The following is a 16371-nucleotide window of genomic DNA, read 5'->3' on the forward strand; positions in this document are numbered from 1 at the left end:
CATCCATCTTTTTATCCTTAGGTGCCCTGATGGTACTTGCTCGTTAATGCATTTATTCAGCAGAGATTTCTTGAGTACCTATTATGTGCTGGATGCTGAGAACACAAGGGTGAACATGTCTCTCTTGCCCTCAGGGACCTTGCAGTATGGCAGACGAGTCAGAAAAATAAAAAGATGAATAAACAAAACAATTAGAAATTATGATAAAGGGTAAAAAGAAACACCAAGGGGCGGCACTAGAGAAGAATGGAAGGTGGGACCTGCTTCATGGTAGCCAGAGAATTTCTCTCTGATGAAACTTGTGATTGGCTGGTCCAAAGGCAGTGAGTTATCTCACTTGACTGTTCACAGTCACAGATTGAACTCCTTGTTCTACTTTCCCCCCTAATCACTACTGCACTTGATTAGTCTTAAAAAAAAAAAGAAACTTATGATTTAAGCTAAATCTTAAAGGGTAAGAAGGCACGTTCTAGGCCAGGTGCGGTGGCTCACGCCTGCAATCCTAACACTATGGGAGGCTGAGGCAGGGGATCACTTGAGCCCAGGAGTCCAAGACCAGCCTTGGCAAAAGTGAGATCCAGTCTCTACAAAAAATTAAAAAATTAGCTGGGAATGGTCGTGCACCCCTGTAGTCCCAGCTACTCAGGAGGCTGAGGTAGGAGGATCACTTGAGGGTATGATGACGCCATTACACTCTAGCTCAGCAATAGAACGAGACCCTGTCTAAAAAAAAAAAAAAAAAGGCATGTCTTTTGTTGAATGAATAAATAAATGAAGCAGTATGACTTTGGACTAATGACTTCATGTCCCTAGGCCTGTTTCCTCATCAGGGAAAGCTGGACATTGGTCTGAATCCCTTCTAAGAACCCCTGATATTATCAGGGCTCATCATGGTAGAGACAGAAAAAGGTAGAAACCAGGGCCGTGGTGAAAGGGAAAGTGAGGCACGAGCAAAGGCAGGAGAAAGAGAGAGGGGACCGTGGTGCAAGGCAGTCAGGCATGAGTTGTAAAACATTTCTAATTGGCCTTCACAGATGCGGTCGGACCTCTCCGATGTAACCTGTTTCCAGTGTTACCGTAGGAGAGAGACTGCGAAAGCAGCCCCGAGCCGCCCCTGCAAGTGTTTCCTCCTTGGAAACCATCAGGGAGAGAGGGTCTCCCACTGCCATGACTCTTGCTCTGGAGAAAGACTTTGTCTTTCCTGTCCCATTCCTGCCTGAAAAGAGTAGGAGGAGGTGGCATTAGCAGCCGGTAAAGAGACTGAATCAAATTAAAACCCAGATGACTCAAATGGAATCTGGCGGGCAGGAAAATTGATTAGACCTGTGTGACGATGTAGGATCCGGGTGCTGCCTTTGCCCTCCAGTTCTAGACCTTAGAAAATCAGGGTTCACTGTGGAAGCACCCCGGGACTCCAGCTGCAGGCCTTCCACCAGATCAGAGGACAGGGGGGTGGTGGAAAGACTCACGCCTTCACGGCGTCCCCAGACTCCTGTGGAGGGAACGCAGAGCCTCTCACTGAGTGAGCCGGGTTTGGGAGGAAATAGAGTGTTTTGTTATGTTTTTCCTAACTCTACGTGTGCCTCATTTTCTCCACAACCATGTTCATTTCTGCTACCTCCCAAAAAGAATTTTAAAAAATTGTTAATATTGTGGCAGGGCGCGGTGGCTCACGCCTGTAATCCTAGCACTCTGGGAGGCCGAGGCGGGTGGATCGCTCGAGGTCAGGAGTTCGAGACCAGCCTGAGCAAGACCCTGTCTCTACTAAAAATAGAAAGAAATTATCTGGACAACTAAAAATATATATAGAAAAAATTAGCTGGGTGTGGTGGCGCATGCCTATAGTCCCAGCTACTCGGGAGGCTGAGGCAGGAGGATCGCTTAAGCCCAGGAGTTTGAGGTTGCTGTGAGCTAGGCTGATGCCATGGCACTCACTCTAGCCAGGGCAACAAAGTGACACTCTGCCTCAAAAAAAAAAAAAAAAAAAGTTAATATTGAACTATTGAATACTTACTGTGTATTATCCATTAGAATGTGAGCTCCACAGGAAGATTTTGTTTGCTTAGTTCACTGCTATATTCTCAGTGCCTTGAACAGTGTCTGGCACATCATCGATAGCTGTTAATTAATTAATGTGAGTTTGAGGCCCTGTGCTTTTTATGTATTATCTTTCATTGGGAGCCCTGTTTTACAGATGAGGAAACTGAGGCTCAGAAAAGTTGAAGCATTTTCCCAAGGTCATACTCAAAAGACTATTTTGAAGGACAATCCCCAGAAAATAGCAGGCATTGCTCATTGCTACAGAGAGCTTATTCATACACAGCCATTTCTTAATTCTCTTTCCTTCAGGATGGTGACAGGCTGCCCCTCTGCAGCTAGAGCTCAGGCTGTGTGCCAAAGCTGAGATGTACTTTCCTTTCAGACAAGACGGTACATTTCACACTGAGGACAGCTCAGCTCGGGAACCTGTGGCCAAGGAGTTCCTGGGAGAGGGATCCGCTCAGGCTTCAAAGGCCTCCTGCCTGTGCTGTGCTGTGACATCTGCTGCCTGAGCTGGGGTCATTCAGATGTGGAGCTTACTCAGCAGCCCAGTGGCCTTTCTGGCCACCAGGCAGCAACAACCATACCTCCCTGAGCCCTGGTTCCCAAAAGTTTCCAGCTTGGAGTGAAAATGGAGCAGATGTACAAGGAGATAGTTTGGTTCAAACTCCAGCGAGGAGGAAAGTAGACTTTAAGGGACAATGTCATACACAGATGCAATTGCCAAAGGTTAACAATGGACCTTATCATAGAATTAAGACAAAATGGCTTTGCTACTTAATTCCAAAAACCCTTTATCCAAGGTTCTCTCTGATTGATAACCATAAGCTCACATACAACATTGGTACACAACATACCCTAGTGGGGGATGCATATCCTGGGAGGGCAGCATGCATGACTTTGCTAGCCCCTCTGTGCTTGTTTCCTCATCTGTAAAATGGGATTAAAATGGTGCCTTTATTATAGTGTTGATGAAAATTAAGTTTATGACTTTACATGACATGCTTACAACATGCCTAGCACCTTTTAAGTACATAAAATGGACACCATATAAATACTGATCATTCACTAATCCTGTTCCCATTCCTCCATTAACCCAAGGTTAAGAGGCTAGTCTTAAATCATCCAGCAACTGAGAAGAGCTAGGAGCTCAAGTCTTCCGAAGCCCTGCCATTCCATTCCTGGATGCCCTGCCCTTCAAAGGCTAAGTGGTGCCATTGCAGAAACTCTCTGAACTGTGCTGACATGTCACTAGTTCAACAAATATTTATTTGGAGGTCTACTGTATATCAGGCACTAAGCTGGGCATAACACTAGTTAATAAGAGAGCCAAAGTCACAGCATTAGGGAGCTTACATTATAGTGGGGAAAATCAGCAACAAAGTCAACAACAAATTTAAAATATACTTTTAGACAGTGCTGTGAAGGAAATGGATGGCATATCCTAAGTATGTACGACATGGACCTTTGTTTTGTATTGCTAAGAAGCTCACAGCATCTGTCTGGGGCAAGTGTGTGAAAAGCCTGTTTGGGTCCGACAGACCTCGGTTTGAATTCTGGCTCTGAGTGACCTTGGTTTGATGAACCTTTCTGCCCCCACTTCCTGATCAGTACAACAGGAATAGTGACTGTTAAGGTTGTGAGAATTGATACAATGTAACACAGAAAATTTTCAGTGTATACTGCTTTTCACTTCTGGTAGGTCAAGCTGGGACCCTTGGTGAGGCCACGTGGAACTGTAACCTCGCATTCTACATTTTTTAGGGTTTGTCAGAGAGTAGCTACATGGTAATGGGGAGTTTTCCTTGGGAGTAGTACCTCTTCTCTGCCATTTGATAATGAGCAACAACTGTTGTTGCTCAAGATTTAACAGTTTTGTAAGAATTATAAATTATTCTCTATAACCCAGTAATCTCCAAAATTGGGCTTAGAAATATTAGAATATCTATATTTATTTTATATAATCACTTTTTAATTTCTATTTTTATCTTATGATTACATAATATATGGGTACAGTAGTACAAGTAAAGTATATAAACACCTTGAGGGTATGCATGATAAAATTTTTTTTTTTTTTTAAAGAGACAGGGTACTTGTACTCTGTTGCTCAGGTTGGAGGACAGTGGCACAATCATAGCTCAATGCAGCCTCAAACTCCTCAAGCAATACTCCTGCCTCAGCATCCCAAATAGCTGAGACTACAGGAGCACCACCACACCTGGCTGCATGATCAAAAATTTCTTCTTGACAGGGGTGTGCAATTAGAACAGGTGAAAGGCCACATGGAGGATAACATAGGAAAAGTCAGGCCTCATTTTACTTACCCAAAATAAACTAAGAAAGTGCATATTTCCATGAACTATAATAGTCTGGAGGTGCCACTTTAATAATGAGCAGCAGAGTGAAGGAAAGGATCTAGTTTCTTAAATCCCAAACTAGTAGTGTTCTTTCCAAGTTTCTTGGGGGGAAAAGGGAAGCAGAAATGAAATACATGAAGCAAACTAAGTAAAAAAGATTAGACACCAGATCATTAGCTTAAAAATATGCATAAGACAGAGGGCAGTCTCCACTACTACTTCAGAATCAATACTCCCCCCCTACCTTGTTGGCAGGAAATTGTCTCATCTATCTCACATTATACTAAGCGGAGTCCTTTCTTAAGACACGTGTGTCCTTTCTTTCCCCAACACATGCACAGACACACAGACACACTCTCCCCTATCACCAAACTCTCTGGCTTCTTTCAAACCATTCATTTCACCTCCACGGAGGCGACACCATCTGGAACAAAAAAAAAATGAAGCAGCAAAATGTTGAAAATAAAAATAAAGCGGACTTTATTTAGAAGATAAAGGTGGTGGTATCAGTTTTGGTTAATAAAGTTGGGCTCAAGTGTTTTACAGGTCTTTAATGCCATCACACAGACTGGCATGCCAAGGGCATTCTGAATGCCAATTACAGATTGAAGTTTCAAAAACCAAGATGCTATCAAAAGCTGATGGAGTTTGGATTTCTCTTAAAAGTTGGACTAACACACTTCTTAAATAGTAAGAGTAAATAGATTGCTTGGTTCTGAAAGTTAAAACACTACACTGAGCAAGTCCCCTCCCTTTCTCCACAAGTCCCTAAGGCAGTATTACAGTTGCCTCTGACAGCTAAAATTTCAACATTTCAACGGGGGGGGGGGGGGCGAAGGGAACTGGGAAAAATGAAAAGCAAAATTAATAAGTGTAACTGATATAGGCAGCTGCCACTTGTGGCAAACCAAAGCCTAGTCCGATGCCCATTTTCTTCACATTTGCACTGACATCTTCCCAAGCAGACGGTAACTACATTCTTGAAGGAATGTGCCCAAGACTAGGGTGGGGAAGGCCCAGAGAGTGAGTGGACAGAATGCATTTTGCACCCAGTTGCGTTAGGTGGTACAATTGATTTAAGGACAAATACCTGGACTATGAAAAACCCACTAGCCAAAGGTAACTAGAAAAGAGGAGGATTAAATGCATAACCAGTGCAGAGTAACTGCAAGGCACCAAGACCACAATCCAACCAGACCATTTTCCTCCTCTCCATCACTGAATGGATTTGGGAGAAAGCATTAGTAACAGTACTCGTCAACTGCTTCCCTGGAACAAAACATGACAAAACACACGGAAGGTTTTTTCATTATGGTTCTCGGTGTACTTTATTCTCCTGCTGTCTAAGCTAAGCAGCCCACACAGGACAGAAATGGGTAGCACTGAGGAATGATCAGATTTTTTTTCTCTCCCCAATATTTCTGCCCCCTCCCTAAGCTCCGACCCAACCCTATCTAACATCAGGAATGGTTAGTATATCATCCTCTCCCTCAAGGAACAACTGAAATGGAAACAAGGCATTAGAGGACCAGGCCTCTTCTTAATAGGGCTTAGGAGCTGGTATGAGCTAGCTCTTTATTCACAATGGAGCGTCTCTCCTTCAAACACCTGGATTTTTTTTGTACACTGGTTCATAGATCGGCACTTGACTTTGAACCTGGCACCAAAAGGCACAATATCTGATACCCTGTACAAGAGCTATTAGAGATGCTGCCATATGGATGGGCAAAACCGAGCCAATCCCACTTAGGAACGGAAGGCTTGGACAGGGAGGGAAGATGCAAAGCGATGGAGAAAAACATAAGCCCATACTTTTTGCTAGAATGGAAATGAAAGTGGGGATGAGGGTCTTGTTTTTTAGTTCTCTAAAGACCAGGAAGCAATTGAAAAACTTCCTTCGTTTTTCTGAAAGCAGCATATTCAAAATACCAGCAAAAACTCCTAGTAACTGCAAAACCAAAAGGGAATCAAAGCTCACCGACATCCCTTCTTATTGCTGAAAGATTCTAAAATTCAGGGTGCCTTATTCCCTTGTAAAAGGGAAAATAATTAAGTCTGATTTATGGTAATCACACCACATCACACTTCTAAAAAAATATTAAAGCGTGTGACCAGGGGAATGTTTGACACCATTTTATTAATCTTCAACTTCAGTGGAAAAATATAACCTTTTTCAAGTGCCATTTTTAATCACAAGAGTTCTAGTTAGTGTGTTGTGTATATTTACACACACATGGTTTTTTGTTTTGTTTTGTTGGTTAGTTGGTTTTGAAGTGCAGCAAGAGACCAATACCGCATTGTAGTCAAATAAAAGAGAACAGAAGGCCAAGCAGTTTCCAAATGGTTATTTTATCAGATTGTTTGAACATTAAATTTATCCTTGTTTGCAATCCAAAATAGTTACCTGAAGTTTGCTGTTTTCTGTGTGTGCGTGTGCGCGTGTGTATTTACTTTTATTGTATGTGTTTTCTAAATTCTTTGGCACAATTTTCTGGGGGCGTTCAGACTGCCACGATCTAAGTCAGGAGAGAGCTTTTCTCTTGTGCTGCCAATTCTGAGTATTTAAATTTTGGTTTGTTTGGGTTGTGGCTTTTTTTTTTGAAGTCTGCATTCTTTATTTGTAACAATTGTACTTTTATTTTTCTATATCCTCTAACTCCAGAGTTTTCTTTTTCTCCCCCCTCCCCCCCACTTCTACATTCACAGTTGAACCATATTATTAGGAAAGGCGCCTTGATGAAAAGATCAGGATAGGAGCTCTGACCATTCGTCAGTGTTTTCCCTAGAATAATTAAAAAACAAAACAAAACAAAACCTAAAGAGCATCTTTCCTTTTTTTTTGTTTTTTTTTTACATCTCTTGTGCTGCATCAGTAGACAGAACTTCAGTTAGTTTTATGAAATGCAACATCTAACCCATTGTTTTCTGGGAAAAAGAAACTGCAATGACTTGAAGTTGAGAATGTGGATACCGCCTCACTCACACACATTCATTCTCAGACTTTAAAAAACCCCGCACCCTCCTTCTAGCCGGCAAGCATACAGTACCGTGCGGCAAAGGTACAGCGAAGGGGGGCTTGAGACCCAGGCTCCATCTTTCTCCTCAGTAGCAAAGGCCAGGTTGCCTTTTACAACAAAGCACCACAGCTGAACCCAGTTCCCTCCTCCTCTCCCAAACCAGTCACTCCACTCGGCACCGGCCAAAAGACAGAAAAGCTAATTCTAGCCTCTCCTGGGAAGAGACAGCTTTCTTTCTTTTTCTTTTCTTTTTTATAAGCCAGTAAATCCACTGTTTTTCTGTTTTCCAAGATGGCCGATGTTATGGTTTTCTATGAAGTCAGTGCTTACTTAGCTCACTAACAGCGCTGCTGTTGGCGGCTGCGGCTGCTGCTGTGGCAGGATTTTCAATGTGGTGTGTTTTCAAGCCTCACTCACTCATCCTCTCATTCCCAAACATTCAGCATCCGTGCACACTCCTCACTTCCGGGTTTTTCAAAAGATTGGAGATTTCCAGTGGGGGTCCTCAGGTTATCATCCCAATGGTAACAGATCTAAAAACAGATGAGAAAAAAAAGTTCAATCATTGAGATCACATATATCCAGTAGTGCCAAATGCCTGATTCCTATAATTATGTGCTCCTAGGCCTAAACTGAATTTGTCAACTTTTCAAGAACGAAGATCTTTCTTCTCTTCCAATGTGCCATTAACCTACTCTAACACCTACCTGAGGGTGGGAGGGAAACCCAAAAGAGCCAAATTTACTGAGATCTGTGGAGTAAGATAATAGTTAAGAAGAAAATAAATTAAAACTACATTTCAAAGCAGGGGTCAGACAACTTTTACTTTGGGTATCTTCTGTAGAGCTAAGTAATACCTAAAGAAAGAAGAGAAGCTGGGCAAGGTGGCTCACGCCTGTAATCCCAGCACTTAGGGATGCCAAGGTGAGAGGATCACTTGAGGCCAGGAGTTCAAAACCTGCCTGAGCAATGTGGTGAGACCTCGTCTCTATCAAAAATAAAAAAAATTAGCCGGACATGGTAGCATGTGCCTATAGTCTCAGCTACTTGGGAGGCTTGAGCCCAGGAGTTTGAGGTTGCAGTGAGATATGATGATACCACTGCACTCTAACCCGGGCAACAGAGCAAGACCCTGTCAAAAAAAAAGAGACAGAGAATGAGAATTAGAGGAAAATGCCATTATTGATGATTTTATTATTGAGGACCCAAAATTTCCTGGGAATTTTAGTGAATTCCATTTATATAAATTCTGTTCTCCATCACCATGAAGAATCAAATATTTGGCTCAAGAAAAGACTGACGTTGACTGACTCTTCCACTAGTACAAGGCTGGAGAACAAAAGCCTGACTCAGAAGCACCTATATGAGAAAGACTGCAAGCCAAATACCAGAAGGCAGCCCTTGCAAAAACAGCCTAAAGAAAATGTTATTTCCTCTCCAAGCAAGTAGAAGAAAGAAGATAGTAGAAACAAGTACTAACCAAGCTTGGTTCTTCAGTTTCCTCAGTTCTTTTGTTGCCCATGTAGCAAGCGTTTTTGCCTTGTTAGTCTTCGATCTCCGTCCTTCAGTTAACAATTCATGGATCATTGGCCTAGCTTCTACTAATTTCAGTACATCCTTCCCAAATGCTGTACATAAGTCCCTGTGCAAAATAAACACACTTGTGAATGAGCTCCTGGCCCCATACCAGTATCATGTTTTAAGCCTTCCAAACCAGTGCTAAGCTAGCTATGGGTTTCTTGGCCAATTTTAGAGATAAGTCTAACACCTGCTTCTAACAGGTCTAGAAGAGACCTAAAATTAAGTCTAAAGAGGTAAAATAACTTACCCAAGGTTAAACAGCTAATTCATGGTAAAAATCAGAACTAGTATCCATGTCTTCCCAGCTCAAGACCAATATTCTTTTTTCTAAATGATGCCTCAGAAACCTTCGGTACAAGATGCTAAAAAGAGGCAATTTGCTGGCCAACATTAGAGTTTAGGGGGGTGAAATTACAGAGACCTAGAGGGTCTAGAATGACTTATTTGTGAGCACTGAAAATAAGACGATACGGGCTCTACAAAGAAACCTCCTCTGTGCCAAAGAAGCGGGTTGTTACCATTCACATTACTCTCAAAATTCTTTACTACATGTATTCTCATTTTCCATGAGAAGTTCCATCCATCTCTTGGAAGGAGGGTACTACTTACCCTATTAGTCCAGCGGCACAAGCTACTACTCCATCTGTATGATCTTCATCCCCAGCAATGTGGTCAATGAAAGACAGAATAAATTCTACTCGGGGTTGTACCAGCATCACATCCGCTATAAAAGAGAGAAGGTTTGATGAAAAGAAGTTGTCCCAATTTTGGTAGGACTACACCCCTTTTCAAAATTTCCAACTATTCTACCCATATCAATGAGGTTCAAGCTGGATAACCAGTTGCATACAGTCATATCAAATTATTCTTCCTCATATTAAAATGTCATTCTTCAAGTCAACAGAAAACACAAATATTCCTCTTCCTATAAGCAGATATAATATAGAAGAAACAAATGGAACTTTTTCTTGAGTCAGTGATGTCAAAGGGGTAAAAGCACAAATATTTCCCTAATTAGTAATAGAAACACCAGGTGACAAAGAATTCTGATTCCCCAATTCTCCAATTCAGCTTTGGGGGCTGGGAGGGTGCTCAACAACTGCCACTCCTGGTTAGTATTGAAAGCAATCAGCACTTCTGCTGTAGTTTTTTCCAACAGCCCTGCTGGATCCCATCCCTTGCAATACTCAAGAAACTTGAGACTAAGAAGCAGAAGAAGGGGAAGCAAAAACAATAAAGTCATAGCCTCTCCCAAGCCACGCTTCATCTCATTAGGGCACTGCTCCCCTTTCTCCCTCCTTTAAGCAACAGGTGCTAGTTCACAAGTGAGCTACAGAATGACAGACACAGCCCATCTTGCAAAGTGCACACTGGCCAGTGGACTTAGGGAATTGGGTTATATACTCAACGGTGTACGTTCTCCTGATCACCCTTCAATCCCTGGACGATTCCGGTATAGGCTTCCAAGCAGCCTTCCCTTAGCTCATTCAGATAATCCACCATGTCATAGTCTGACTGTAAGAGACAAAGAATAGAACCTCCATCATACTGATCACCTTTAGTTGTATGTTTGGCAATAGTCCCTCTCCTCTACTTAGAGCTGGACTTACTAATAGCAAGATGGCTTTAAGCTTACCTTGTCCACCTGGGCTTGGGAGGCCTGTTGAAGAGTATTCAATACAACCTCTAAGTATTTTTTAAACTCTCCACCAATAGCAAGGGCAATATCACCAAACACTGACAGAATCTGTGGCTTCACAGACCTGTGGACATTCTCATTCTGACAAGGAAGAAAAGGAAAAGTGAATTAATAGAAGTCAAAATTTGGCCCAAAGACTCAGGAAACTTTCATTTGTAATAAGCGACTGCTTATTTTATTTCATTTTAATTTTTCTTAGAGATAAGAGTCTTGCTCCATTGTCCAGGCTGGAGCGTAGTGGCGTGATCACGGTGATCCTGGGCTCAAGCGATCCTCCCACCTCAGACTCCAAAGTTAACAGTGTGTGCCACTGTACCCCACTAGTTTTTTAATTTTTTTTTTATTTACAATGGGTTTGCGGGACCTAACCCCATAAGTGAGGAACGTCTATATTTACTGTTCCTTTGTACTTTAACCATTAAAAAAAAAAAAAAAACCAAAACCCAAAGTAGAGTACACATTCTGCACACATTCCTTTAACCTTACAATCTTTCTTTTGCGTCATCTGTGAAAATGAACAATTCCCTTTTCATAAGCCCACAGCCAATGTCCTGTGAAGTTATAGCTCTCTATCATGGATCTTAACGTTTAACTTCTTTACAATTGATGATTTCTTCAAAGACTGGTTAACTGGACTGTGTGCAGACACTCACCCCCAAATTCTCCAGCAGAAGCTGCATCACCTCATCACAGAAAGGTATGATGTTGGATTGCAGGGCACGGCATAAGTCTCCCACTAAGCCCACAGCTGCCAAACAAACCTGCCAAGAATCAAGGAGACAAGCTCACAAATAGAAAAGGCCACCTGTGGGTAAGGCATTATTTTTACCTAGCTGTTGGGCCTCGATCACTTGAACCTAGAGTCAAAGAAGAAAACACTTTCTCTGCTGAGATTAATTTTTAACAACCAATACGACAGGAAGAAAGCTAAGACTACCGGAGATATTAAGAAAGGACAGAGAAAAAAACAATAACCAACCAGGATGGTGGTGGTGGCAGAAGTGGGTGGTTTAAAAAAAAAGAATATCCTTGCTCTTCAGGGTGCTGATAGCTCAACTTTACAGCTCCCTTTGCATTAATACTGCCTAGGCAAATAGTCATCTTGTCCTCCTCTTTCTGGTGCATCCAATATCTTGTTTTCCACTGACCACTTCCAATTCGAGGCACAGGCAATGAGTAAGGTAGCTCGACTTGTAAGACAATGCATAGGGGAAAACTACCTAGGCTATAGGAACCCGACTTTGTCTATATTACAGCACCAGCGGGTATGTATGAGAATATAAACATATTCTGAAAAGTAAATCCTACCTGGTACTCAGCATAATTTTTCAATCCAATGCCCAAGAAGGGTTTAAAGGCCTCCATGTACTTGAGGAATTCACCACCCAACACTGTAATGGAACAAACTATTAGCTAAAGACGGCACCACAGAATAACAGAGGTGAGTAAAAATAACCCATCCTAGCTCTCCCAAAATGTATTCACTCAACAGGCTGGGTGCAGTGTGAATTAATTACTGATCCCATCATGAAGACATTAAGGCTGTCTCACATAAACCAAATTTATTACTGCTGGAAGGGCCTAACTCTTAAGCTATAGAGACAAGACCAATTCTCCACAGAACAGGGTTTTACTCTGGCTGAAACAACAAAGTGGTATGGCCCTCAAGGAATGGCAAGGTTAATTTTGAATTGGCTGAGCCAGCAATATAGCCTCTTGTTCACCCCCTCATCTGATTGTAACATGTCCTCTGTGCAGGCCAGCTTCCAAACAGGGGCCTTAGGCAATCCCATCAAGGGCTTAACAAGCCACAGCCAGGAAAAGCAACACTGGGCTTCAGGTCCAAATCAGCTACTCCAGGAGCCAAAATTAACTTCTTTGCCCTTTCAGGGTGGTCACATGTTGCCAGACCAGTTGGATCTAGGTTATTTATGCCAGAAATAGGTCTGGGTCTGCAGAAGAGTGATCCTCAGGTAATGGCCTTAATAATCTTCTCACAGGTGACCCCCTGAAGAGGCATTCCAAGTTTCTAAAGTGCTTTTCAATGGCCCTTCAAAGAGTCTTAAGTTAGACAGGGCTTCCCCAAAGCAATTTTGCATAGCCTGACGTGTAACAATCAGAAAAATCAAATCCTAGAACTCACTTGATGTTTTATTCCATCCCATACCAGGCACCCAAGATTTGTCAACCTGAGTCCAAAGCATTACAAACTGAACCAGGAGATACCAAGTGCCAGGAAAGAAAATAGAGACTTTTGCTTTCTCCATCTTTGATAGGAGCCATACGTCAATAAAGCAAGTCGACTTGCAGGGGGGTAAGAAGGAACCTGATGAACATGAGATATGTAATAACAGTTTTCCCCTCTCAACAGCACTGGCAGTCTCAGTTGCAAACTGGCTCCCCACTTACCACAAGGAGAGTGGCAAGGCAGTTATAAAAACTTACACTTAAGTTCAACCTAACTTTGAACTAACTCATGCCCAGTAAAAGGACTATGCTTTCTGTAGTCAGAAACTCCTGTTATTTTAAAGACATTCCCCGCCCCATTACTGCTCACTGACCTTCCACCAGTGTGCTAACTGCCATCAAGGCATCTTCTTGTACTCCCCCAGACCCAGCTGTGCTTTGGAACATCCTCAACAGAGAGGCCATAACCACATCAGAGATCTGCAAAGCATCTTGATGTTGCACTTTCCGGAGAACATTCTGTGAAACGGACAAGAGTTTAGGATTGGTCAATTCCATACCTTCCAATCAAAATGCTACACCTTTTCTTTTTAAATCAATTAAGTCCCTTGATTCTTTTTTCTTTTGTAAAGTCCAAATGTACTTTTTATACTCAAAAACTTTGACAGTACAAATCATCTGCAATAAAACTTTCACTTTAATATCTCTTGTTTCTCAATTCAGAACAAATGGGAGCTGACTGTCCATCTTGCAGAAAGTCATGCCCTCTGTATTTCATTTTTGTCTTACTGTCTGACAAATCCATTGGTAGGTAGCTTCCATATTCTAGCCTTACAGTTAAATTACTTCAGCTTTAAAGGTCATGTCATTTTAGAGCTCTTATTCATGAAAGAAACAAAAAGCAAACCTTCCTGTATCCTAACCCATTTACACATGATGGTCTAGAAAATCTTGATAAAATGAAGCCAACCTGACTTCTCTAAATGCATACTCATCCAACTTTCCTCCTTGCTCTTTTGTTTGCTTCAACTAATTTCACTGAATCATTCCTATATTTTGTCTGATAAGAAAGACCTCCTAATAGTCATGCTTTAAACAATGAAGTCTGGGGTAAAAAGAGAAGAGAATTCACAGATAAGATAAACTAGTGTCACTGAATACTAACATCCAGTACCTTAAGCTTCAGATACAAAGTTCCTGGGTATTCCTGCTCTAAGGGAATAGCTCCTCAGCTACTGCGTGAGTGAAGAAGAGTGATATTTCATTTTAGTTTTCTCAGTCTCTCCTCAGAACAACAGTCTACTATGAATACAAAGCATTATAAATGATAATAAAGCTTCCAATAGCAAATGTTTCAAAAGATGATAGTAGAAACTCAAGGCTGTACTTTTAGCCAAGTGAACAATAGCTGGGAACTGAATCTGACTGAGCTAGGCTTGGACAACCTAATGAAAACCAAGACTAAAGCTGCCAACACAGGGCCGGGTGTGATGGCTCACTCCTGTAATCCCAGCACTTTGGGAGGCCAACTAGAGAGGATCACTTGAGGCCAGGAGTTGGAGACCAGCCTGGGCAATAGCGAGACCCCAACACTACAAAAAATAAAACTTAGCCGGGCATGATGGCATGTGCCTGTAGTCCCAGCTACTTGGGAGGCTGAGGCAGGAGAATTGCTTGAGCCCAGGAGTTTGAGGTTGTAGTGAGCTATGCTGCCACTGCACTCTAGCCCCCTTGCAACAGAGCAAAACCCTGTTTCAATAAAACCAACAACAAAACAACGTTGCCAACACAAACTAGCTGTACAGCTGGGAGGGATCATCACATACCGAGTAGTTTGCATCCCTGGACTGTGCAAAAGACAAATTGGAATTTTCTGGACAGACCAAGAAAGGAAGGCAGGAAATTACTCTCCCAATCAGTCATAGACCAAAGCCTTCTGAAAACAGCTTCTGACCAGCATTATCTATACCATTTCAGAGTTCTGCATGTACATGAACTTATACTGAGATACGAATTCTCTTCCCTGGAACTATTAAGAAGTGATAGGCACCACCATACCTGAAGAGTTGCGCAGAGTAAAGACTGAAGATCATTGAACTGGATCCTATCGGATGTGCTCTGGATATGTGACTATGAGGAAAAGAAGAAAACGTAATGTTCTAAATAAAAACCTTGCAGTTTTGCTGTGGTTGCCTGGACCATTAAATAACCTTTACTAATGCTAATGTAGGAAGGTAAATAAAAAACATACATAATATATATACTGGAACGCATGTATGAATCATCTGTGACAAGCAATACAAATGTTAAGTTGTAGAAAGAAAAAAATTAAAGAAAATAAAAATTAAGAAATAAAAAATTATGCCTGCATCTTTGGTTTCCAGAAAGAAAAAAAAAATTAAAAATAAAAATTAAAAGAAACGAATGCTAAGTTGTAATTTTTATATCTTTCTGAGAAAATATATAAACACCAAAAACAGAGAATAGTCTAGAAAACAGACCTATGTGTCAAAAGTACTGCCTGTTCCCACCAATAGCCAGGAGCACTCTTAGGCTTACCTCCATCTGAAGCACCTGTTGCAGTCGTTCCATGATGACCAAAGTAGTTTTTTGAACTGCAGGGTAACAATCCTTGGCACTGTTTTTCACAATTTCCATTAGAGATTCATATGCAGAACTCCTTAGGTTGTTCTGGTGTCCATCAGGTCTATAGGGAACACAGCAAAACTCTTAAAGCCTCAACTGAGAAACGACAGAGAATAATACAGACACTGTCTGGCCAAAAATAAGAACCCAGAAACTGATACGACTACAGATCTGGTTTGAGTTTGGCAACACCATATTCAAGAAACAAATTTTAAAAAGTCCTTTGAGCCAACGGCTATATTCATTATAGTCTTCAGACTTGGTTACAATTTAGAATGCCCCTTTTGGAAATGGGCTAAAGTGATAGCAAGAAAAATAGTTTGAAATGGTAAAGAACCCATGTGGACAATTTAAGAGGTTGCCTGAATGGCTATGAAGATACCCTAATTTTCTTCATTCATCTCCAAGAGATGTTTTTATACACAATCTCGAACAGAGGAGTGGGGATGAACTATTTAAGAATGGAAGATTTTATACCCAGCTCCCTTCCTCATGGTCTACTTTGCTCATGGCTTTAGGTATAGCTGACACAAAACAAGAATGATTAAAGGTCATCCCCGACTTATAATCTCTTTAAACAACATTTCAGGCCAGGCGTGGTAGCTCATGTCTGTAATCCTGGCACTCTGGGAGACCAAGGTGGGAGGATTGCTTGAGGTCAGGAGTTTGAGTCCAGCCTGAGCAAGAGCGAGACCCCGTTTCAACTAAAAATAGAAAGAAATTAGCTAGACAACGAAAAATAGAAAAAATTAGCCAGGCATGGTAGTGCATGCCTGTAGTCCCAGCTACTCAGGAGGTTGAGGCAGGAGGATCGCTTGAGCCGAGGAGTTTGAGGTTGCTGTGA

The 16371-nt window shown here is 41.8% G+C and overlaps 1 protein-coding gene across 1 annotated transcript in view; it reads right to left on the bottom strand.

Moving 5' to 3' along the window:
• Positions 1–4853: 4853 nt before the first annotated feature.
• KPNB1 (karyopherin subunit beta 1) overlaps positions 4854–16371 on the bottom strand; it is a 28349-nt gene continuing 16831 nt past the window's right edge. Inside the window, exons 13-22 of the mRNA XM_045526316.1 lie at positions 15441–15588; positions 14940–15011; positions 13256–13400; positions 12003–12085; positions 11348–11455; positions 10632–10775; positions 10405–10510; positions 9605–9719; positions 8895–9056; positions 4854–7947 (exon numbers count right to left, since the gene is read on the bottom strand). Of these exons, the coding sequence (XP_045382272.1) occupies position 7947; positions 8895–9056; positions 9605–9719; positions 10405–10510; positions 10632–10775; positions 11348–11455; positions 12003–12085; positions 13256–13400; positions 14940–15011; positions 15441–15588 (1084 nt within the window). The 3' untranslated portion in view covers positions 4854–7946. The remainder of the gene's footprint in view (positions 7948–8894; positions 9057–9604; positions 9720–10404; positions 10511–10631; positions 10776–11347; positions 11456–12002; positions 12086–13255; positions 13401–14939; positions 15012–15440; positions 15589–16371) is intronic.

The sequence above is a fragment of the Lemur catta genome, chromosome 15 (genome assembly GCF_020740605.2).
Source record: "Lemur catta isolate mLemCat1 chromosome 15, mLemCat1.pri, whole genome shotgun sequence".
Classification (NCBI taxonomy): Eukaryota; Metazoa; Chordata; class Mammalia; order Primates; family Lemuridae; genus Lemur; species Lemur catta.